The sequence below is a fragment of the Pantherophis guttatus genome, chromosome 8 (genome assembly GCF_059756535.1).
Source record: "Pantherophis guttatus breed Tessera chromosome 8, ASM5975653v1, whole genome shotgun sequence".
Classification (NCBI taxonomy): Eukaryota; Metazoa; Chordata; class Lepidosauria; order Squamata; family Colubridae; genus Pantherophis; species Pantherophis guttatus.
This window is the reverse complement of record NC_142070.1, coordinates 21,893,434-21,918,447: the sequence shown is the minus strand read 5'-3', so window position 1 is coordinate 21,918,447 and position 25,014 is coordinate 21,893,434. Positions and strand designations below refer to the sequence as shown.

The window sequence follows — 25,014 nt, the reverse complement described above, 5'->3', positions numbered from 1 at the left end:
AATAGAATAGAATAGAATAGAATAGAATAGAATAGAATAGGAATTCTTTATTGGCTAAGTGTAATTGGACACACAAAGAATTTGTCTTTGGTGCTTATGCTCTCAGTGTACATAAAAAGACAAGATACATTCGTCAAGAATCATAAGGAACAACACTTAATGATAGTCATGGGGTACAAATAAGCAATCAAATCATATTAAGAAACAGTGAATATACATCATAAGGATACCAGCAACAAAGTCACAGCCATACATTCATAAGTGGGATGAGCCTCCTCTGAGTACAATGTTTGAAGTGGCTGCAATATCCATTTACTGTACTTACATTTCCCTCTTTTGCAAAGGTAGAAAAAAAAGCGAAAGAAGACGATGGCTGCAACTATTTCAGCCCTCTGGGTCCCCGGAGGGTAAGGGCTGAGCTCAGGATCTCCTCCAACGATTTCCTTGCATGGAAATACGGAGGAAAGCAAACGGGGGCAATTTCTTGCTGCAGGGCAATTACAGAGCCTCCCTCCCCCTCCTCACTGCTGAGCGCCGCCGCAGCGCCGTTGAATCAGATGCCCTTCGGCGGCAGGCAGGCACGACCGTTATTTCAGGACCGTTATTTTCTCTCAGAGCTGCCCTGCGAGGCAGCTTTTCCGCTTTGGAGAGCGGCGGACCGGGAGGTGGAGCTTGTAGTCCTCGGCCGTCCCTGCGCCTCCCACCTTTCCCCGGCTGAGGACCAGCCTTAGCGAGAGGCTTCCTCAGTTTAAATGCGCTTTTCTGTCCCATAGTGGTTCGGGGAAGTTTAACGGGTCAGTGGCGCTATCCTCGCCTTTTGTAACCGACACTCCGGGAGGCAGACTCGGGTCTGTTCAGAAGAAACACGCCCTGAGTTTATTGAGATTTTTCTCAAGAAAATATATTTAGGAATGTTAGTTGTGGCAGAGGTGTTGCTATGTAACCTTTTTATTTTTTTAAAAAAAGCAAAGAATGTGAACTAAAGCAGACAATTACCCACATTGTTCAGAATTTTTTGCCTAGTCTGCCCTAATATCGCATCAAAATAGAAGTTCCCCGTTTTTTAAAAGACTGGTTTAGTTTTGGTGGTTCATACTAAAATTTTGTGCAAAAAGCTAAGCAAAACCAAGTTCTTTTGCTTTTTGGAGTATTGTGCAACTCATTCATAGCATTACATGAACTCTGGCACATACTCTTGGCTAATGATTTAGAAGATATCACTGATGGTGATATTTTTGAAATTCATGTTTTTTTCTAAACTTAATCCAATTTTATTTGGGAAGTAAAAACTAAGCAAGATGGTTTAAAATTTAAAAATAAAAAAGTTCCTATTTTTTTAAAAAGGGGATGGCTTGGATACCCAAAAGTCAATAAAATAAAAAAAAAATGTTTTAAAATAAAATACAATTTATTTTACAAAATTAGATTGTGAACTATGTCAGAGAGAATACCTGGGGCAGACAAGAAAAATATATCTTCAAAATCAAGAAATGAAGTTTATCCAATCCAGGTAATAATAATGGCAGTTTTATAGTTGTTTGCCAAAGTTATAGATAGTTTAAGAATTAATAAAAAATAAGACATGTCTTTCTTCTACATAGAGTTGAATGGTCAAACTTTTTTTTTAATTCAAAAAAGTTTTTTTATTTTATAAACAAACAAACAAATAATACATAATCAGTCAATATATCTTCTAAATACATCTTTTGTGTCTACTTTCTGCTCTTCCAATATTTATCATATCTTAATATTATCTTTTCCTTTATTATAACATTTCCCCCACTTTTCTTACTTCTCTATTAATACATTTATTAATAATACATTTATTTATTAAACTATCTTTTAATTTTATTAAGAATTAGACAACCATTTTATCCCCACACAACCTTCAACCCCCCCCTTCCCTACCCCCACCCCCGACTTCCCAGAGCAAAAACAGGGTAGAGCATTAAACAAACATAAGCTAAAATATACTAACTTACTACAAGATTCAAAACCCCCTCACACTCTTTAACTCCTCTTTTAAAAATTGTTCATCAGCCTCCCCTTTTAGAATTCTAATTTAAACATTATAAAACTTTCTTTAAAGCATATCTTTTAAGAAGAAAAAAATATTATTTTATATCCATTCAATTTTAAATTAACCATTTTAATACTTCAGCTCCCCTAGACCCCCAGGCTTTTTTTTTTTAAGCTTGGGGCTTGCAGGGTGAGAGCTCCCTGAAAGCCCTTCAGTGCTCCAGATCCGGGATGATTTTGCTTTATGCAGAACAAGGGGTCGCGACCACACCAGCAGTGCAATTTTAAGGATTATGAGAAAATTTGAATCTGGATGCTGGCAGAACAAAATCAGGAGAACAGGAAATGCAAGTATTAAACTTTAACTTCATTTAAAACAAAGAAAAAAAGATGGCGCTTAAGGGCGGTAAAACGAAACTTATAAGTGAAAGTGATAGTTAAAGCTGCAACATTGTAAAAGCTACTGGATTACCCGGCAAGAAAAAGGATTTAAAGTGCTAGTGAAATGAAAAAGACTATGGTATTGACTCCAACTACTTTATACTTCTAAACTGTGTGAAAATTATTGGATTTATTGACCTGATAGCTGAATAAATTTAAAGTGGAAATTGAACTATGACTGACATCAAGGATGGAGGATCATTACTATATGAGCCAGCAAATTCACAAGTTGTGACTGTAAAGGTTTTACAAGAACTTTTAAATTTCTATACTTTTGCTATATTGGAATCAATTGACAGGACTATTCAAAATTATAATCTGGAGAACAACAATGTTTTGCTGGCTGCAAAAGAGGAAGAAAATCAACTTATTTCGACTTTGGAGCAGGGAAAAGAAGCTCTCAGGATCACGATGGAAGTTGGCACACTGAAAACAGAGGTTTTGGCAGAAGCTTCTATGCAGTTAACTGAAAAGCAGCAAATAGATTCTTTCCCGCAGACTGTTTCAAGGAAGGAAGTGACTGATTATATAAGCAGGAAGAGTCGAAATGGAGGTTTTGAATTGAAGGAGATAACTTTTAGAAGAGAACAATTTCCAAAGATGCATCAGCCTCAAATCTATATTCAAAAATTTTCGAAAATAAAAGCAGGGGGAGGAGCAATGTTGAAGAAAGTACTATTGCAGAAGAAGGACTGGAAAAAATATAGAAAGAAAGGAAGAATTGAAGATTAGTTTCTTTTGGGGAGGATTTTAATACTAAATTTGAAAAGTCTACTGAAATTAGTATTTTTTAAGTTTAAGTAAAAATGTTTAACTAAAAATGGATAGCTTTTTTAAAAATTATCAAGGTAATAAAATGGTTAACTTTAAACTTAATTGATAACTTTCTGAAAGTTTTGAAACAGATATTTTGAAGGATGAACTCAAGAGTTAGAAATAATTTAACTCAATGGATTAATAGTATTTTTAAGGTTATATTTTGAAGAATGGTCAAACTTTAAGGTAAGTATTGTCATGTTTCCTTTTTTCATGATATAGTTAGGACAAATAAAGTTAGAGAAATGAAATGATTCTGCATCTAGATATTTAATTTCTGTTAAGCCAAATAAGCAAAATTTATACTGAAGGAGGCGAAACATCTGTGGGAATTTGGATGATTTAAATAGAGGACAATTAGCATGCAACTTTATTGCTTAAAGGGCACCTATTTAGGGGCAATACATTGCACTGGATTTTTTTTACGTCAATAACAGTGCTTGTCCCAATGTTCAAAAACCTCAATGTTTGTTTTTCTTTGAACCAAAAAGCTTATGATTTCTGTTTATTTACAAATAATCACACTGAGATGAGGAACAATTTAAAAGTTCCAACAAATAAGTCCTTTCTTCCTTTAATTATGAGATTTATCTCAATCTATGGGGACTCTGGGAAAGTTATTTTTTAAAAGGTAGAATAATAATAAATATTAAATTACAATGGAAACCAGAATAAATTACAGATTCTTTGGGAATAGGAATATAGGAATATTCTTTATTAGCCAAAATGATTGGACACACAAGGAATTTGTCTCTGGTGCATAAACACTCAGTGTACATACAAACAATAAAGTGCTAAGTCACAAATCATAAGATGTTATCATAAATTATAAGATACAAATAACAAGTGATAAATCATAAGATACCAATAGGAAAAGGTAGCAGGAAATATGAGATGATGAGAAACATAAAGATGAGACGATGAGAAGGATAATAGCAATACAGCCATATCACATGAGTAAATATCTTTAGGCACAAGACAGTGCTGTGGGAATTAAGTGCTTAGCAAAGTGATAATTCCTTTGTAGAACTGTATCAGTAGCTTAACAGCTGTATTAAACAGATTTTTTAATATCTATTCTTTAGATTGACTAGTGTAAGTACCAATGGTTCTATAACTAATCCCCAAAAGACAGGTTTTTGCCAAATTTCAAAAGACCATAAAGTGGGACCCATCCTTGTCTCAAAGCTGGCTATTCCACAGAAAGAATACTCCCATGGAAAATACCTGCATGGGGCTTCCTCTGACTGCACCTCCTAGTAAGTTCTACTATGGAATCAGTAGGCTTCTAATCTGACAGGCATTGCTTCTTGCTTGCTAAATCTTTTCTTCCCCATCCAGACCTGACAACCTGCAGGCTCCAAGTCAGAATTCCTATTGCATTCCCAATTGATCATAGGGCGAAAAAGTACAGCTAACTATTATCATCTTGCGGGTGATAGTTTATTATAAACTAACAATTCTGCAACAAGATCATATAAATGTTAAATAGATGTTATTATTTGCTTTTTTACTGTAAGCCATCTAGAATCACATTGTTTGAACTTGTGGCCTATAATTCCATTAAATAAACATATAAAAACCAAAAGAAAAACCTGCCAGCAATGCCTCTATAAAAGATGTTTCTGACATTTTGCAACCAACAACTAAGAATATTATAGCAGTTTTTCTATGGAATTTAATTCTGTTGAGAATGTTTCCTCATTTCATTTCAGGAAGCTGGTATTTTGGATTCCAGTGGAGAACAGGTACAGACTGAGGCCAAGATTCAAGAGAAACTGAAGGAGCTGTGTACTTGTCCTCCTCAAGGTGTCATTGCCAAACTAATAACAAACGGTATGTAAAACACAAGTCAAGGGCAAAAATAGTTCACCCTATCATTAGTTTCAATTAATTGCATTAATTTTAGAGCTTTCTTTTTACTTGCATTAAAAGTTCTTTGTCTGAGCGCCAAAGAATTGAGGCCTTTGAACTATGGTGCTGGAGAAGACTCCTCCGAGTCCCTTGGACTGCAAGGTGATCAAACTGGTCAGTCCTAGAGGAGATCAACCCTGACTGCTGTTTAGAAGGCCAGATCCTGAAGATGAAACTCAAATACTTTGGCCACCTAATGAGAAGGAAGGACTCACTGGAGAAGAGCCTAATGCTGGGAACGATTGAGGGCAAAAGAAGAAGGGGACGGCAGAGAATGAGGTGGCTGGATGGAGTCCCTGAAGCAGTCGGTGTGAGCTTAAATGGACTACAGGGATGGTAGAGGATAGGAAGGCCTAGAGAAATGTTGTCCATGGAGTCACGATGGGTCGGACACAACTTCGCGACTAACAACAACAACAACAAAAAGTTACAGTATTTAAAAATAGACTTTATAGTTTAAAATTTTCATCTTATTGTCCAGTAGGAAACATGATTTCCATGTTTGTTTTTATGAAAGAAATTGAATCAAATAATTAAAAATAATTTCAATTATTTTGCTCTGACATTGATTAATCCTACAATACTTGAGATTTTATATAGGCTAATGAAGGGATTGTTTAAAGTTTCCTTTTGCCTGATGGAACATTCTGAAAAATTACTCTGAAAAAATGTAAGAGAACCATGGAGAAATCTCAAATTCACTCCAGGAGAAACAATGATAGAGGCGAATGGGATTTGTCAAGACTGAAGTAGTGGGGGAAAAGATGAAATCACATGTCTCACCAGTTTGAAATTCTATCTAGTTTTGGCTTTGCATGAACCATGGTCTTGTGAGCAGAACATCATGGCTTAATAACATCATTATTGCACAATAACAATAAAAATCAGCATAGTATGATGTGTGAATCTGTATTATGTGAGTCTTCAGACTAGAAGGTCGTTAATATGTTGGAATGGTCAACACAGATTTATGTATCTTATTTAAATGCATTAACTATTAGCAAAGAAAAAAGAAATCTAATTACCCTAAAGCAACTTCTGGATTGCAGCCCACTAGTGCGCAGTGAACTGTTTGCAACCAGGCTGCTGAAACGGTGGCTAAGTGCACACACACACACACGTGGCACCACCATGTGCACGAAGTGGGTGAGCACATGCATGCATGCATGCATGCTCCATTTGCATGAGCAGCGGGTGTGCATGCATGCTGCTTGAGCAAATGGAGTTGTGCAGGCATGCATGGGTGCGCTTGCTGGCCACTCACACAAAATGATTTCCCCCCGCCCCAAAGCTGGAAAGTCCGCAAAGCCGGAAAGATTTGGGAACTCTGCCCTAAAGGACATTTTGTGACTTTAGTGCCTTTCTGATGCACTGTGATTATGACTCTTAGGAATTGTAGAAAACAGTCTCAAACTCTCTGAAGGGCAGAAGGCTAATGGAGCTTGTTCTACATTAACAATAGTTTCTCAGGCTGGATTCCCACTCCACGGTTAATCAGAGCACATGGTTAACTTTTAGAGTGGTGGAGTTCTCATTTCAGATGTTCATGGGGATAGGGCACAGAAAAAAATATAGTCATGACATCATGATGCAAACTAGCCAACTGACTTATATACATTCAACTCTGGAATGCAATAATGCATTAACTTTACATGGAGATATGCATGAGTTGCCCTTAGTTTTTTTTAAAAAAAATTCTTCCCCCCCCCATTTCTACTTTTCAAATAAATACTCCCACCGCCCCCAGAAGAAATAAACAATAACATTTGAAAAAAACTAAGTGAAGGTAAGGCAGAACATGTATAACAATATTAAAAAATAGTATCACAAATAGGGAAAAGTACTTCCATATCCTACAGATGGTTTTTCTCTTTTCTGAATATTGATAAGGCTCATAACTTAACATTTCTTTCCTTTCTCTCCACCCCACTTTCTTTTCCTAGTGGCAATAGGAGCAGTGATCTGGGGCCTAATTTGGAGTTTAACAGGCAAAGAGAGTCTGCCTGGTGGGAGCATCTTCGGAATTGTATGCCTCTATTTTTGTTCAGTAATTGGTGGCAAAATTATGCAGCTAATTAAAATACCAGGACTGCCTCCTCTCCCTCCTTTTCTTGGTAAGCATCATGTCAACAAATAGTCTACCAATTTCATTCTCATTAGGTAGACTGGGTTCTTCCAGACTAGTATTTTAAATTATTAAACATTACTTTCAATTTATAAAGAAGTATTAACCATTGTTTTATGAAAGCTTCCTTCGTGGATCACTCATGTACTCAATCTTTCAGAAGGCTGCCTGAGAGGGGTAATAGATGTTGAGAATTATGGATCAATTTTGCTTTTTGCAGTTGGTTCTGGGTTGTAATGAGTAGACTGTCAAACAAGCCTGGCTTATGGAATTGCTGTCTTAAGCCCTCAATGCCAATTCTTGTGACCAGCTGCAGAAAGAGGGACCTTAACAAGAGCAGGGTTTTCTAACACAGTTGCATGAAGGGAAAAACTTAATCAGCTTAGCTGTTGCTTATCAAGCTAAGTATTATTAAGATGACTTTTGCTTGTCTACTTCATTGTATCACGTTGACATATGAGAGGGTACAACTTCAGCTTTAGAATGGGATCCCCAAAGGCCAGGAAACAGGTCTGTGGTTTTATCCTTGAACCTGTGAATTCTTGATTCTTTTTATTGGTTTGTTGCATTTATTTTTCCCGCAATATTCTCCCTCTGTCCCTCTCCTTCCCTCCCTCCCCATTAAACTTTTGTAAAAGATATTTATTTGTGTAAACAAAGAAAATGAAGCATCATTGTCAGATTTTATGTGGGTCTCTGAAAGAGTTAATCAAATGGTTATCACTGTTCCATTTAGGTATGTTGATTGCTGGATTTCTCATCAGAAATATTGAATTCGTCAGTAAGGTGATCGTGATCAAAGTAAAGTGGGGAATTATATTCAGAAATATTGCCCTCTCGATTATTTTGTCTCTAGCTGGTCTTGGCCTTGACGCAAAGGTGGAGTATTAAAGGCTTCTTAAGAAATTCAAAATTCCCTGTTACAAATAGCAAAACACCGTGAAAACCTGTAACATGTAGTACATAGCTCCATTTTTTATTTTGAGTCATAGAGGACACAGATGTGGGGAGAAACGGTACAGAATATGAAGAAAGAGGAAGATTAGCATTTCCTAGTGTGATTAACATTAATTACCCTTGGAATAGTTCTCAGTGCCACCCAGGAGGAATTTTTTTCCTACCTACTATGCCTGTGAAAGAGAGAAAAATTTAGATCGGATCATACTGTGCAGGGTGGGGGGGGGGATAAGTTTCCATCATGCTTATTAAAAGTTAAAATAAAAACTGAAACATAGCTAGATTAGGTATAAGTGTGTAGAGTGTGTGCGTTTTCATGCCTAAGCACACATTTAGAAACAGTCCTTAGTGCTTATCTCAGTGTTACCATCAACTGATTAATTTCCCTTCCCAAACACCTCAATTTTTTTAAAAAAGAAAAAGCGCTTTCACTAATACTGTTGCACCATTTTCCTTCTTTTAATTGGCATGACTGGAAGCCTTTGAAAGGGCCTTAAAAGCATGGAGAATAAAGACAGATTGCTTTCCTGTTGAAATAATCCTGAAAATTGTCCTTGTTCACTATGAAGGAAGATTTTTATTGTCAATGATGAACACTCAAGGCAAAATTAAAGACTCCCTCAAAGTCAACCCCAAGATTGGGTGACTTCTACAAACATGAGAGGCTTTTGGCCATATTATAGAAATCAGGCCTAAGGTGGGAATGGGAAAAGGCCTATGGAGGCTAAGGGGTGGGAAGCAGAACATGGGGTGTCTCAGGGGATGGAGAAGGCATTGGAAAGGCCAGGGCAGGTGGGTCTGGGTTTCTGCCTGTCTTCCAAGGGTCTCCCCCACTCCCGAGTCATCCCTTGCTTGGCTTAATGACCCACACATTCCTTTAATGATACATTGGGGAGAGCAGGGATAGAGGGGTCATTAGGTGAGACACTTTATCTAATGGCAATTACAACATGGGGCCATAATAAGCAGGCTCTATTATGGTCATCTCTTGAGAAATCATTTTTTTTTTTAATTTATATGCCGCCCTTCTCCAGAGACTCAGGGCAGCTTACAATGTGCTCAGCAATAGCCTTCATCCTTTTGTATATTTATACAAAGTCAGCTTATTGCCCCCACAACTGGGTCCTCAATTTACCTACCTTAGAAAGGATGGAAGGCTGAGTCAACCTTGAGCCTTGGCGAGATTCGAACCTGCAGTAATTGCAGGCAGCTGGTCTTAATAACCAGCTTAATAACAGGGTGCCTTAGACCACTGTACTACCAAGGCTCTTACTTCTCTTGCTTCTTCCAGAAGGTACCTAGGGCACAAGGAAGTGTTTTGGATTTGGCTCAAAATGCCCTTAAACTTCATGCTATGTTGACAATTACATGAGAATTTTTACCCTGCAGTATCCCTTTTTAAAATTTTTGCTAATTAAATTAAGAATAAAAATGGGTACCCATTCTTTATTAGAATAATAATAATAGACTTATCACATTTGATCCATTATATATTTGGGGGTGGAGTACTGTTTTAATCTAGTGACTAATTTCAACTAATTTGTGACTAAAAAGTACTTTTTAAATCTTGTTCTAATTTGAAAAACTCATATATTATGTCTCCAGTAGAGCATGATTTATAACCTAGTGCAAGGGGGTTATTTTAGAAATTGTGGATTTAATGCAGAAAACATGGTTTAAAACATGGTTTATGAGCCACGGTAGTGCAGTGGTTAGAGTGCAGTACTGCAGACTACTTCTGCTGCCTGCTGGCTGCCTGCAGTTTGGCAGTTCAAATCTCGTCAGGCTCAAGGTTGACTAAGCCTTCCATCCTTCCGAGGTGGGTAAAATGAGGAGCCAGATTGTTGGGGGCAATATGCTATGTAAACCGTTTAGAGAGGACTGTAAAAGCACTGTAAAGTGATGTAAAGTAAAGGTCTAAGTGCTATTGCTATTGCTATTGCTATTGCTATTGCTATTGCTATTGCCATTGCCATCGCTATCGCTATCGCTATCGTTATCACTATCGCTATTGCTATTGCTATTGCAAGGGTAAACCCAGTCAATGTATTAACAAATCTTGAATTTTTTTTCCTGGCACTAAAGATGAGTAATATTAATTGTACAATATTTTTGTATTTCAGGCTCTGAACAAGTTAAAAGCTGTCTGTTTCAGACTATGCCTGGGACCCTGCATCACTGAAGCATGTTCAGCAGCAGTCTTATCTCACTTTATAATGAAATTCCCATGGGTATGGGGGTTTATGTTAGGGTAAGAGGTGACCCTGCTTCTTTTTGTGCCAAGTAGTTCTTTTCCTTTTTACTATACATGCCTGTCTTCCATTCATAAATACAGTTGGTGTAAACCAGAGCCCAGTACTTACAGTTTCTTTGTTAACACACCCAAAACCACTTTAATGTTGGGACGAAACAGGCAAAGGATGTTCTCTTGCTTGTACTGATGCATCTGCATCTTTAGTCCTTTTACAGTTTTAAGAACCCATTTTCCTCTTCGTCCTATCCAGTCATATTGGGCTACAACTCCTTTAATCCTCAGCCAATACAAGTTGGGAAAGGCCCATTATAACCATTGGGGATCATAACAATACTTGGAATGTTCAGAGTATTTAATGAATAGTGCAGTTGTGATAGGAAACCATACCCACCTCATTTTTGTTTATTGTGTATTTGTTTTCTAACATTCTAAAGCAGGGCTGTCAAACTTGTGGCCTGCGGGTCAGATGCATCACACGCTGGCCACGCCCATGCCCGGTTTAGTGAAGAGAAATTTGTGATATGTCACGTGACGCCACCATGACAACGCAAGTTTGACACCCCTGTTCTAAACTCTTGTAGGAAAGAGAATGGTCTTTCAACCAATACATTATTTAACCATCTATATTCTGCTGTCTCCCACAAACCTTGACATATTTAACAATGGCTGAATATTATTTCTTGAACTGATGAGCCCCAATAGTGTGTACATTTTTCAGATTTGTTCTAGGTGCTGTATCTCCAGCTGTTGTGGTCCTTTCAATGCTGATGTTACAGAGACAAGGTCTTGGTGTAGATCAAGGAATTCCAACTTTACTAATAGCTGCTGCCAGTATAGATGACATTGTAGCCATCACAGGCTTTAACATTTTCTTGGGCATGGCATTTTCCTCAGGTAATGTTCCTACACTCTAGAACTGATGGAACAGAACATGTACCCATTGAAAGGTGGGAGGTGAATTATTAAAAGCCAACATTGGCTGGCAGTAAGATTTATTTGTAGCATCTTTATTTCTTAGGAGAAGGCAAAACAATGATAACTGAATTAAAATAAATCAGTAGAATATTAAAACCCTAAGAAAGATACCACTTTTTTATATATTGTGTTGATATTTATATGTAACATATGCCAAATCAGAAATGCAAATAATCGTACACACGTAATTCAGTGGTGGAACTCATGATGTTCCCAAGTCCTCACCACTCCTTTTTGTGGTCTCTGGAACCACCACATTTTCATTATGTAATTTTTCAAGATTGGTTTATAGAAATTAGAAAATAAAATGGTCTCTTGTATACAGTACTTAAGTACTTGTATACACTACATTATCTTTTTTTACACACAAACAAAATGGCTGATCTCTATTATGATAGATTCAGGAATGTATAGTCTGTCCCAAAATGTAGATGCAAATGTGAACTTTTGTAGCTTGATTTCACTAGTTTTCTACTTTATCCACTCCATTTGTTTTTGTTGAGTGGCTGTAAATAGATGGGTCATAATGATCAGAAGCTGGCTTTTGCAAAACCCAGCAACCCCACCATGATAAAATGGGAGAGTCTTCCTCAAAATCTAACAGAACTTCTCCTGCTTTGCTGTGCATTTGATCAATTATTTAGCAGGCTCATGTTGACAGTGTTTTTAGTTATAATTCAGAGTTTCAATTCTGAAAGCTCAATAAGCCCACATTCACAAGAAAACTATAAAACATGATCAACAGTTGGGAACTATGTAACAAAGCAGAAGAATGTCCTGCAGAACAAGGGATTTCCCTATACTATAGCACTGGCAGTTCTGCCCAGTTATTTCCCCCTAGGGGGCATAAACTAATAGTAGCAGAGAAAAGTATCCAAGACCCAAGAAACTGGTCCATGGCTGTACAAGTGGCCAGGCTGTCCTTTCCAAATGGGGTGAGGATGAGAAGATGACAATCTATTGGAAATGTGACACAATCCAAAATGTTGCCAGAGCATATTCATATCGTGATTATAAATCAGTGGGGAATTATTTTTAATAAATAAATATCTTTTAAGCCACATTATTATGGGACTTGAAAAAGAGAAAACAGCATTTCTTCAAGTCTGAACTTGAAGGCTTTTCTTCAAATCTTTTGAGTCCTCTGATGCTGATTGTTTTACTTGTCATGCATCTGGTTTTCAGATGCTGATTAGAGGCAATGCTGCCATATCTTATGGGGTTGTAATTTGATTGCTTGCCTAACATTATTTAATTATTTTTACCATTTATATGGTCACCTATCTCAGTTGCATGACACAACCTTTGGTGGTTAATCAATATTTTTTCTAATTTTTGCAGAAATTGTTTACTTACATTTTAAAAATCACTTAAAAATTACGTTAAAATATCTCCTTGACTTTTTTCCCATTTCTTTTTCATAGGGTCCACCTTTCGTAGCATCTTGCGTGGTGTAGTGGAAGTTGTTATTGGTGCAGGTGCTGGTTGCCTTTTAGGATTTTTTATTACATATTTTCCAAGCAAGGATCAGGTAAAAACAATACTGTTGGGAAAATATTCTGTGACAAAGCCCATATTTTTGTAGGCGGCATTTACAGTAAAAACATCTGAGAAACTGAGCATATTCTGAAAAACTGGAACTAAAGAAATTGAGTTATTCCTTCCGAAATGTGTTGTAATCTTATTTTTACAAAAGCAGAAAAGTAGACAAAAAGATCCTATTCCAGCAAGGACTGAAAAGTAGATTTAGCACCCAGTTAAACTCTATTATGCCAGTTAGACCTAGGATATTACAAGTGGGATAGTGTTTTTGAAGAGGCAAAGCAATAGTAAGTCCCAAGAAAGTGGCTAATGTCAGCTATAAAACTGGGGATGACTAGAAGAGGGAGAGAAAAACAAAGAAAAGAATAAAGGAGGAACAAAAAAGACCTTTCGCCCTAAAAGAGGTCCAGATGATCACTCCTCAGAGATCTGCTCTGCAATGAATATGTTCTGAAACCTAAGACCTTATTTTAGGTAGGTAGTAATTAGTCTTTAAATAGAGCAGTGTGGTGGCCTAGTGGTGAAGATAGTCCCCTCCCACTTGGAAGGTTGAGAGTTCAATCTAGGTAGCAGCAGATATTTCTCTCCTAGGGTGCTAAGAAAAAATATCTGCTGTGAACTCCACATAGTGTCAGGAAGGGCATCCAACCAGTAAACGCATAGCTCCATCTAATCGCCCCAACTTTACCCTGAATTAAGGGATTACAGGGTCATACAAAGGAAGTTTTTTTAAAGCAGTCATTCAATGGGTTGATTGTATTGGTTTATAAAAATGAAGTATGTATATGTGTGTTGCCTTCACTTATTTTCCATGTTACATTTTTTTTAATAGCTTCATTTTATAGATTTGCCATGAGTAATTTTTAAGGGAATTTTTCATTAAAACATTCCCTACATGCAAGACTGCAATGACATAGCTACTCTTGAGGTTCAGGATTGGCACAAAACTGTGTTAAATTTGGTATTTCTGCACATTGGCTAGAAAAAATTCCTTTTTTCCCCTAGACCTGGGAACAAGAGTAAGAGGGCTAAGAACTTGCCAGCTGGGCAGATTGAGAGACTCAGAAGGCCTTAGCCTGACTAATGGCAGGCTATCATTATTATCATTTATTGGGGAACTTTGGGAGAAAGGTTTAAAATTATCAGATGTATTTCTTATGAAGTAGGAATGATTGAAAATTGATAAAGTGGAAATTATCTGTGTACTACCTTAACAACTTTTAAGATAGGTGGATTTCACTCCCAGAATCCCCCAGCCAGAATGCTGGGAGTTCCAGTCTAACCATCTTAAAGTTGCCAAAGTTGAGAAACACTGTCCTAGAGTACTTCCAGAGGGACAGCTTTTGATCAAAAACATTGTGTAATTGTTCTGTTTTACTGAATATATTTTCTTCTCTGGGAAGAAAAAGCAAACCACTGGTAAAAAAAAAAAAAAAGGCATATGATTGAAGAAAAATGATGACAAAATAAAAAATATCCGGAAATGTTGGTCACTTCAGGAGGCAATAATGTATGTAATACTCAAAAGATGCAGAGCCATTGTAGTATTTAGATGTTTTTTATCATTGGTGATAGGGCCCTGTGAAAACATTACATTTTCTGATCCCTAAATTACCGGTATTTCAAATGCAACACTGTATCATGTCATTATTTTAAATACTAAAAAGAGAGCTCTACACTGCTTGTAGCTCAGTACCCACAGAAATAGTATATTTGAACTTTATGGTTTTTCAGTTTCTCTGCACGTGAATAGCAATAATTTAGTAAATTATTACTGAAAATTTGGATTTCCTGTCAGCAAGCAAGTAAATATTATCGCTATCTCATTTTGAGTTTTATAGGAATAATAAAGTGTATATTATATATTATAATATATATTATAGTATATTAACACCCAGACTCTAGAAAGAAAGTTGGAATTACATCATGAGCTCATTGCCCAGGAAGGGCAGCCTATTTCATTATACCAGTACATTCCTTAGATATATGCTTTACTTGACCACTGAGAGGCAGTGTACAACATGTTTTGTCCTGCTGCACTTCAGCAATTATAAATTTTTCCATTTTTCTTCTTTCAGAAATCCATTGCATGGAAAAGAGCCTTCTTTGTGATTGGCTTGTCAGCATTTTCTCTTTTATGCAGCAAACGTTTTGGCTTTCCAGGATCTGGAGGACTCTGTGTCATTGTTTTGTCATTTCTTGCTGGAATGGCATGGTCTAATGAAAAGGTGAGAATTCTCTTACTACATATCAAAGTCCCGATTCTGATTCTGAAAATCAGATACTTTAGGTTGTCTGTAGTTTTTAACACAAACTGATCAGTCTCAGTTTTGGACGAAAGTAGGTAATGTGATACCTATGGGTATCAGTGTGGGGATCGAGATATATTTCTTCAGATTCTTGCAGTTAAAACACTGAATGGAAGCTGTCAGTTTCCTAGCAGTGTGCCAACCCAATATTTCTAGGAATCCCTTTGGGGCTCATGTAGGAGTCATATTATACTGAGATAATAACTGTGGTTATTAACCGTGGTAAGTGGCCTAGTCCACTGCTTTGTGGTGATGGATACAGAAAAAAAAAGATAAAATATCCTGGTTTACATCACATCCTAGAGATTGTAAAGAGCAAATTTACTGTTTGCCTTCTAGTAAACACATACATGTGATTGATCATGCCTTCTGTGGAAGCTGTTTTGTCGGAGCAAATCTTCCAAATGTATGTATACTCCAAAAGTTGGGGTTAAAGCAAAGTTGCCTTTTTGTTATTTTAATATTAACTCTTGTAGCAGGTAAAACTTGGGCAGGTAAATGCTTCACATTAAATGACATACAGCACACAAATAATTTTGCTAAGCCAATTTTATTGGTTAAATTATAGTCAGGCTTCACACACACCATTTTCACTCATTCTCCAAGTCCTACCAGAGTGGCTGTGCAGTATAGGGACTGGAAAAGATGAAGACTATCTTATTTAATCTTCAAACAATTTGAGCATTTTTATTTGAATTGATAATGAATGGCAGGTCAGGTAACAGTTATAGGTTTTTTTTCCTAATTACATATTGTGTCCTTATGGTCCAAAGCGTTATTGGGTATTTGTTTGCTGCCAGGACAACTTGTGCTATTTCAAGTTTCAATCACAGGCACACAATTGCTGTAGAGATTAGCAGTTTTACTTCCAGGCTGAAGAGATAAAACAGTGACCAAAAATGTAACCAAATCAGAAATTTGCCTGAAGATTTTGTTTTTTTTTAACAAGAGAACACAGAAGAATAGTCCAAATCCATTCCAGGGTTCTGAGAAGAACGTCAGACAGTTGAGAAGTCAGAGGTTCAAGATTTCTTATACAAATTCACAGGAACATTACACAAGACTCCCCCTTATCCCCATGTAAACTATTGAAATCATTTGCTATAAGGCAAGGAAGGGTTTTGGTTTTTTTGTAGAAGTGAGGTTTTATTTATTTATTCAATTTCTGTAGCTCTCCAACTCAACTAAATGACTTATAATTCTAAAATTATAAATCAATTTAAAAAACATCAAAACAATAAAAATATCCACAAAATAAGTAAGTTCAAAAAGCAGCTCTAGTGATCAATAAACTAATCGTAAAACTAAGTATCTGGGCACTTAATACATTCTGAGCCCCAGGCCCAGGTACATAACCAAGTTTTTAAAGCTTTACCAAAAGCCAATAGGATTGGGAACCGTTCTAATCTCCAAGAGCAGAATATTCCATAAGGCTGGCTGGATCTTGATGCAGATGAAGTCATCATTTGTTAAAATTGGAGAATTCCAAATTGAAGAGATGAAATGTATTTAATTAAAAATTGATACAAAGGCAATCTATTTCAAACATAATAACTTACTTTGGCCTTTGAGATATTTAAATATTTTTTCTAGTGCTACATTTTTAATATTCTTGTTAATTACCATAATGGTTTCTTTAAGTCCTTGAAACATGATGGTACTTCTTCATAATTAATGGCAGAATCCAATTTCCTAGCGTTAGAAAAAGGAAAGTGGTATCTTGCTTGAACAAATTAAATTTAAGTATTCCATTCTTCTGCACAAGTACTATCAACACTTATTGGTGTAAAACTGTGGGGTTTTTGTTTTGTTTTGTTATATCTTATAGAAAGCAGTGCAAGATGTTGTTACTTTTGCATGGCAAATTTCCCAGCCATTTCTATTTGGACTAATTGGAGCTGAAATCTCAGTTTCTTCCCTTGGATTAGAAACTGTTGGTAAGTTTGCACACAAGAGGTATAGCATTCCGAAAGATTGTGCCTTATGGCTTCCTTATGAGTAGAATGACAATCTTACTCAGATTTGATTGCATTCATAAAACACAATGGGCCCTGAACCATGTTTTAAAATTATATTATGATTTATAGCAATATATTGTATATTGAGTGCCTCTTCCAAAACAGAACATGCTTATATTTCTCCATGCAGAAAACTCTAAAAAAATGTTACTGGTTATGCAACTAAAACTCTGTTTATACACATTCTTGCATTCAGATGAATAACCAGTTACAATTATATATAATATAATTATATATATTATATTGTGAATATTTTAACTGAGGCAACTAAGAATCCCAAGATGAATGTTTCTTTAAATTTTATTCTTCAAGTAGTTTTCAGTATATGAAATAGTTTTCCAAGACAGGTATGACAATGAAGATTATAATTGCCTGGCAATTGCTCTTACAAATATTATCCCAGTCCAAGTGGAACAATTAAGTCTCTCTCTACTACAGGGCTTTGTTTAGCCACTATGTTTTCAGCTTTAATGATTCGAATTGTGGCTACATTTTTGTTGGTGAGTGGCTCTGGCTTTCATTGGAAGGAAAAATTATTTATTGCACTGGCGTGGATCCCCAAAGCAACTGTCCAGGTAGAGTATTTTTGCTTATTCAACCCAAACCTTATGTAAACAAGGGAGTTGCACCAATGAAGACATATAAGCATATTTAAATAGGGGGTAGGATGCGTTGGTGTGGGATAAGAGAGAAAATACGAGAACGGCTCTCTTTTACTCAGAAATACCGACTCCTGACTGATGATGAAACTTGAAAAGCTTATAGGCCTTCAATTGATTTTGACATTAAAGTCAGAGTAGATCATCTCTGCTCCTCCAGATGTTGCTGAACTTAACTTCAACTATCTTATATCTCTGGCTATGCTGGCTACAAATCTATGGGGTGGGGGTGGGGTTATAGTTCCATAAGATATGGAAGGCCAACTGCTGTGCACTCCTGATCTCCAGAACAAAAAAGTGAAAAGTTCTTACCTTGAATTGAAAACAACATTTCCCTGCCTGGTATTCACTGGCAGCACTGCAGTGTGTGTATATGTTGTGAATGCTGGTTGTTTGTAAAGAAAATGGTCCACAGAAAACTCGTTGCTATGTGTCAACCTGCTGTCTTCTGGCATATATTTTCTGCCTGGCCACAATATACCCCCCAGCCCTGCTTTGGGATGCAAACGTTTCTTTGCCCCTGTTCCAATATAGTGGTCTTCCTTTTGAATTCCTGTGCTTGAGTCAGGTAAGGCAGCCTGGTATCGAGGAGGCCCTTTGGAGTATGGCAAAGACATTCTTGGGAAATTCCACACAGATTGTTTCCTACATGTTTTATAGACCACCTGTGACAACAGTTATTTCTTCCAATATATCAATGCTTACCATTCGCAACAGTTAATCCTTTACTGTTTTAGGGTGTTTCATAGCATTTTATGTTTTTTTCATGCAAATATGGGAGTCATATTATTTATCTATCATTTTTATCTAATTGTTTATCAATGCTATTAAGAAAATATATTTAAATATAAATGCATCAATGCACTTCATCCACAGTACTGCTTAGAAAAGGAAACTCACAAGAAATATAAACATTCAATTTCAAGGAAATTAATTTATCATGCAGTACTGATTAAAGGAAAGTGACATAGCCTTTGAACTTGAAAGTAATAACAAAGAAACAACTATGCCCTTCAGTCCTAGGTATAGGCAAGAAGAAATAATGGTAATGAGATAGACGGTTAAAGCTCTTTTTCACTATGATCGATAAACAGTATCATGACTCTTTCTGCTAAAAACTGAGGTTGTATAACACATTTATTTGGAAAAAGTACCACTGATCTTAGTAGTTTAAAATTTCTGAGTAGACCTAAAAACCAAAGAAGTCTCAAAGCCTTCTGTAGCCGATCAAATTTTTTTGAAGAATCCCAAATAGATTTAAACATCCTCAAAAGGTATTGTTTTTTTATGGCTCTTCAGATGGCTCTTCAGCTTAGAAACGGAGATGAGCACCGCCCCCTAGAGTTGGGAACAACTAGCATGTATGTGCGAGGGGAACTTTTACCTTTAAAAGGTATTCACAGAAGGGCATTTGGGAGTCTGATACAGTCATGAACTTTAGCTAATTGGATTCTTGTGGCAAAAAAAAAATAAGTATGCCTTTAAGAACATATCATTATGTCCATAGGGCAAGAACACTGATTATCCTTACTTTTTTCAAATAAAGACATGTCCATTATAACTTTTTTTTATTTGATAACTGAGGCGACCAGAAATACAATACTTCTCAGGAGTAAATACACTGGTCTGAAACATAACATATATAAGATATTCCTTTGGGTTGAAGCATCAGAATACTGAGTTTATTTGGGGTGTTAGATATTTAAAATGATGCCATGCTGCATGTTTCCAAATACTCTTGATGAGTAGAGAATACTCTCTGCAACAATCTGGATGCCCTCCAAATCTGTGGAGTTTAATTCCTAAAATTCTCAGAAATGGCCATGCTGCCTGGAGTATTATGGAAGTCAAAGCACACACAAAGATATACTCCAGTAGTGAGTTTCAATTTAGTTTGCTACTGGTTTGCTCGTGCGTGCGCGCACATGCACAACACTTCTGCGCATGCACAGAAGCTTCTGCGCATGTGCAGAAGTGTCTGGGTGGGTGGGTGGAGCCTCCCGCCACTGCCGTTATTGGTCCCCCCTATTCGGGGCGAACTGGTACCAACCCACCACTGGTATACTCCAATTGTGAAATGCTGCGCTAGAACAATATAGAATACAAATAAACAATGAGATGCTGTCTGAGAAAAATCTGAACCGAGCAAACAAGATTTAAGGCATGGGTCTCCAAAAAGGAGAACTTTGAGGGACGTGGCTGGCTGACGATAGAAAGAAAAAAAAAGAAAGTTCTCCCATAAACTTAAGCCGCAATGGAGGAACCTGCTTTACTAAGTATGCTGATCTATTTTGTCTAGGTTTTTGTTAGCACAATAGGTGAATTCAGATATTGTGATTTTTCTTTATGCCATAATGTGATGTTTGAATCCTAACAACTGTACTTTCTTCAACCAATCATGGCTATAGAAGCCATGATTTAGTGCAATATATGAGCTCAGAACAGTGACTTTTTTTAAAAAATCTGTCTGCAGGCTGCAATTGGTTCTGTTGCCTTAGATACAGCACGAGGTAATAAAGATAAAATGCTAGAAAAATATGGCCTGTACATCTTGACAATAGCTTTCCTTGCAATCTTGATCACAGCTCCTACTGGAGCTGTGATAATTGGACTGACTGGACCCAGACTTCTCCGCAAGACTACCAAAGGCAATGAAGATGACTTAACAATGGACAATTTTTCATCAGCAGAGATAACTTAGACTTTATTTTAAATTCAGATTTAACTCTCTGATGTTTGAGATTAAACAGAAAAGAAATGGAAATACAATTATGGATCAAATTAAACATTTATTCCTTGTGTGAGCAACAATGAAATCATAGTACTGCATGATGCTTTGTTTTCAAACCTGTGATCAACTTTGTATTTTATACAATAAAAATATACTTTGTTCTCTCAGCATTTCTGGCCGGTATCTATGGACTCTCCTGGTGGATGAAAAAAAATCAATTTCAAAATAGAAGGCTTGGATCTTAAATTTGTTTTCCCAAACAAAATAAGTAATATTCTTGCCACTGGGTTTTCTTGTGCATTTTATTTATCTGTCTCCCAGAACTCTTGAAGCTTTGTTCTGGTGGTTTAAGAAAGTTTACAGTTAGCACTGAAAGTGACATTTATTGAAACTATTCTCTCCTTCAAAGGAAAGGAAAAATATCTTGGGACCTTTTTTTATGAGACAACTCACAACTCAGTTTTACATTATTATGTATCATCTTATACTACCTGATTTCCTGTTATGTTGGAGGAGAACATTTTCAATGATAGTAAAAATCATAGTATGTAAATAGCTCATTGTTTTCTCACATAGATCAGTGTTTTTCAACTTTGGCAATTTTTTTATTTTTTTATTTTCAAATTTAAAAATTTTATTGGATTATAAAACAGAAATACAAAAGAAAATAGTAAATCCTTGGCAATTTTAAGATATGTGGACTGGTTGGAGAATTCTAGCCATTGGCCCATATTTGTTTATTTTATTTGCCATTTTGTGGGCTCCTGAAATTTCCTCCAGCTCATGGTTCATGTCATTGTATTGTATCATACATTTCAGGAACAAGCCTTGGTCTCCATGACCAAAAATATAAAAAATGCAAACATTGCTTCTTAAAAAATAAAGTGATCATAAAAAAAGAATAAACAGTTGTGCTATTTTCTGTAAGAAGAAATGCATTTTTTTCCTCTAGAAAGAAACTGATAATATCTTTACATTTCTAGCAACAGTGCATCCCTGGTTAAGTATACAGACAAGGGACTTACAGAATTAATGGAAATATTTGGGACACCAGATACAGAATTTAAGTTTTACAAGCAACCCCTTCACCAGATAGGAAACTAAGTAAACTGTTTTGTTAAAAAACTGGATTCTGCTCATGAAGAAATCTCTGAGATTCAGGAGGATGGAGAAAAGGAATCTATTTTTTTCTTTGACTGAAGATTGGAAAATATGGGGGAAAGTATTAGAATGTAGCATAAGCAGATTGGTTTGAGGGGAATAGCAGGTTTAGTAGCAAATAGGCTAATTTACTGTAGTTCGTTTAATGCATCCAGTAATTACTCAACATAATGAATTGTGCAAATAAAATAGTTCTCGGTAATTCTCAGATTGAATTGTTATATATTTCAAAATATCAATACATAATACCATAATTTCTAAATCATAGACAAGTCAAATTAAATACAATCTCTATCACTTCTGAGAAGCAGAAAACACTGTTCCTAGTTTGTAGATCTCTTTAATCATTCTCAAAGAAGGCTATCTGGAGTTCTGTATAAAAGTGATTCCTGTACATACTCAATGTTCAAACTGAACTACCGCCTTGCATGCAGATTTCTAAACCCATTTAAGACCAAACTCATGACTATCTTTCACAACCTCCAAAAATAGCTTCCCAGTTTTGTGGTGATCTGGCACTACAGCTGATTTAAAATCTGTTAAAACTGTAGTATAGATGGCACCTGTAGTTAGAATAAAGGTGTCTGTCTGTCATCTATCTAATATTTGTTACAATTCCTACAGTTTTGAGGAAAATAGCCCTAGTTCTGGCAAAAGTTTAAAATAGGTATTAATTCTTTACTAGTGATAAATAGTCTGCAGGAACATTCTACCCGAAAGTGTACAATCATGACTTTTAAAAGAAGTGAACCACTCTGTATCATAAGAAACAATGGCCATAAGTTAAAAGAATACCACAAATAAATAGAAGAACTCACTGTTTTAGACCCCCAGCATCTGCAGTACACTACCTTAGTGTAACATAGGTCCTTAATGTTGATTTCATTTACTACTTCGGAATTCTCCTTCTGGATCTTGAGATTAATCAAGCTGTCCTTCTGCTGTTTCTTCTTGGGAAGGAATGGACGAAAAGCAAGATATCCCTGCAGAGCAAGGACACCCAGGAAAGGCAATAACAGCAACCATTCTGGAACTGAGCACATGCCACAAATATAGAGTAATATTCTGCAGCAATGTATTTCAGCCTCATCCTTTATTACCAAATGTTTTGCTCTAAGAACAGATTACAAACCCATGCAGCAACTATTAAAAGTACTTTCCAGTCTCACACTAGTCTTATAAGATGTATGTAATTTGCAGTACTAAGTGCAAAACAGTGACACCCAGTAGAAAATAAGGCTGTGATGAGAGGAAGCCTTGCTGTTATGTTCACTCCATAGTTATTTGTAATGTGGATTTATTATTTTGTTAAGTCATCCACTTATTAGTTTTTCTTTCCTAGATGGGTTTACATAACAAAAAGAATGCAACAGGCTAAAATGTGTTGGGGAATTTGGGGTTGAACATGTTAAGAGAAAATACACCCTAGCATGTTGTGTTAAGCAGACTATCCATATTAATGTTTATTAGTATTAATAGACCTTCTATTGTGATGTAACGTTAATTAATTTTAATCATCATTACAGCCAGTACATGTTGTCTTATGCCTGATCTGGTTTTTTCTTCCCTCCCCCAATTTACAGAGTGATAGACTGGAGGGAAAGGGATTACAAGAGAGTAAACTACACAGTGGGAAATACACTGGGATGTTTTCATAGCATGCTTATGGCTGTTGGAACCAGTGCATTGCTTTCTATCTGTATTCCACATTGTGTGCCTGTTTATTCTCTCGTAATCTCTTCCTCTCCAATTGATGTATATACAAACATTAATTCCCTTCTTGTTAATTATCCCAGTGCCAGGTCTAGCATTCCAAAGGATTGGGAATGGCTAGGAGTGAAACACACTAATCTTGTCAGTTTTGAGCCAGAAAGCACATTTTCGGTCCCATAATTTCGTACTGTGCAAACTGCTTCGCTTAATGAAAAAGGTGCTGGTCTCAATTGTTGTCACTAAACAAGGACTACCGATACATCTAATACAGCATTTTGAATGGAGACAGATATTTCCCTCTGCCAGGCAGTCACATCTCTTGTGCAAAGGATAGATACAAATTGCAGAATGATAGCACCAATTTTAGTATCCCAATATAAAAAGCAGAGTCATTTGAGGATGATATGGTACATTGCAGTAGAATTCTTTGGAACAGAAACAGGAAATGAGAGCAGGAAAATATAACTATAACATAGTGCAATGCCAAAACTAGCAAGTCTTTCCTGCTTCTTCATCTTGCATTCAAATGAAGTGGAAATCAATTTTTGCATTTTTGGTGAAGCCCAACATTGATAAACAAGGAAGAAGTAAGAAAGGAAAATATAAAAACAGATAATCCAAGTTGGTTTGTCATACAAAGACACTCTATATAGTATGTCAAAAGAAGATGCAGCATGTTCTTCCAAGTTGTATTTTGCTGCTATTTTCCTTTGGTCCACATAACATAATAACAAAGGATTAAGCTAAAAAGGGATCAGATAATTTGTGATTTAACATATTTTTTTGTTTCATTACTTTAATATGTAAACAAAATGGGGAAAAAGCAAAGGGGAGACCCAAAAACAGATCAGAAAGAAGAAAAGAATCAAAACCATGTGACATTTCACATAATAAATCATTCCACTTAAATTTTATACGTATCGTTACACCCTAACCTCACAGAATAAAGATTAAGTTTTTCCAATAAATAGATAAAAAGTGAGTTTATAAATAGAAAGGGAACAGTATCTTTCCAATAATGTCTTTTTCATTCTTGTTCAATAATCTATAATTATATAAAAATACATTCCAAGTTTTTGGCATGATTTAAGAGTAGGTTTACTCCTTTAAACCATAACAACTTCCCAAAAACTCACTGATAATAAAACCAAAACTGGGCTATAGTGAGTCAAGCCCATATCATTAAAATGTCCCCTGACCATTTACATCAACATAATCAAGTTGACAGCGAAACCTTTTAAAACTGTATCAAGTAAAACTCAAAAATTTTGTTGGATTTGTCAGATTTTACAGTAAAAAAAGCATAATATTCCTTTAATCCTTGATTTGTTAATATAGGATACTTAAATTCTTTTATTTCACATCTGTTCCAAAGAATAG

The 25,014-nt window shown here is 36.1% G+C and overlaps 1 protein-coding gene across 2 annotated transcripts; it reads left to right on the top strand.

Moving 5' to 3' along the window:
• The first annotated feature begins 550 nt into the window (after nucleotides 1-550).
• On the top strand, nucleotides 551-23,460 carry LOC117679894 (sodium/hydrogen exchanger 9B2-like). Of its 2 annotated transcripts, none has more exons than XM_034442196.3 (12): nucleotides 551-794; nucleotides 1,426-1,510; nucleotides 4,992-5,112; nucleotides 7,134-7,304; nucleotides 8,052-8,194; nucleotides 10,396-10,523; nucleotides 11,245-11,420; nucleotides 12,926-13,032; nucleotides 15,122-15,271; nucleotides 17,181-17,289; nucleotides 17,809-17,945; nucleotides 22,881-23,460. In XM_034442196.3, the coding sequence occupies exons 2-12, from the start codon at nucleotides 1,436-1,438 to the stop codon at nucleotides 22,935-22,937; spliced, it is 1,374 nt and encodes a 457-aa protein (XP_034298087.1). In that variant the 5' UTR covers nucleotides 551-794; nucleotides 1,426-1,435; the 3' UTR covers nucleotides 22,938-23,460. The 2 variants fall into 2 exon arrangements, with proteins under 2 accessions (XP_034298087.1, XP_034298086.1); XM_034442195.2 differs by lacking the exon at nucleotides 22,881-23,460 and adding an exon at nucleotides 20,503-20,927.
• The last annotated feature ends 1,554 nt before the right edge of the window (nucleotides 23,461-25,014 follow it).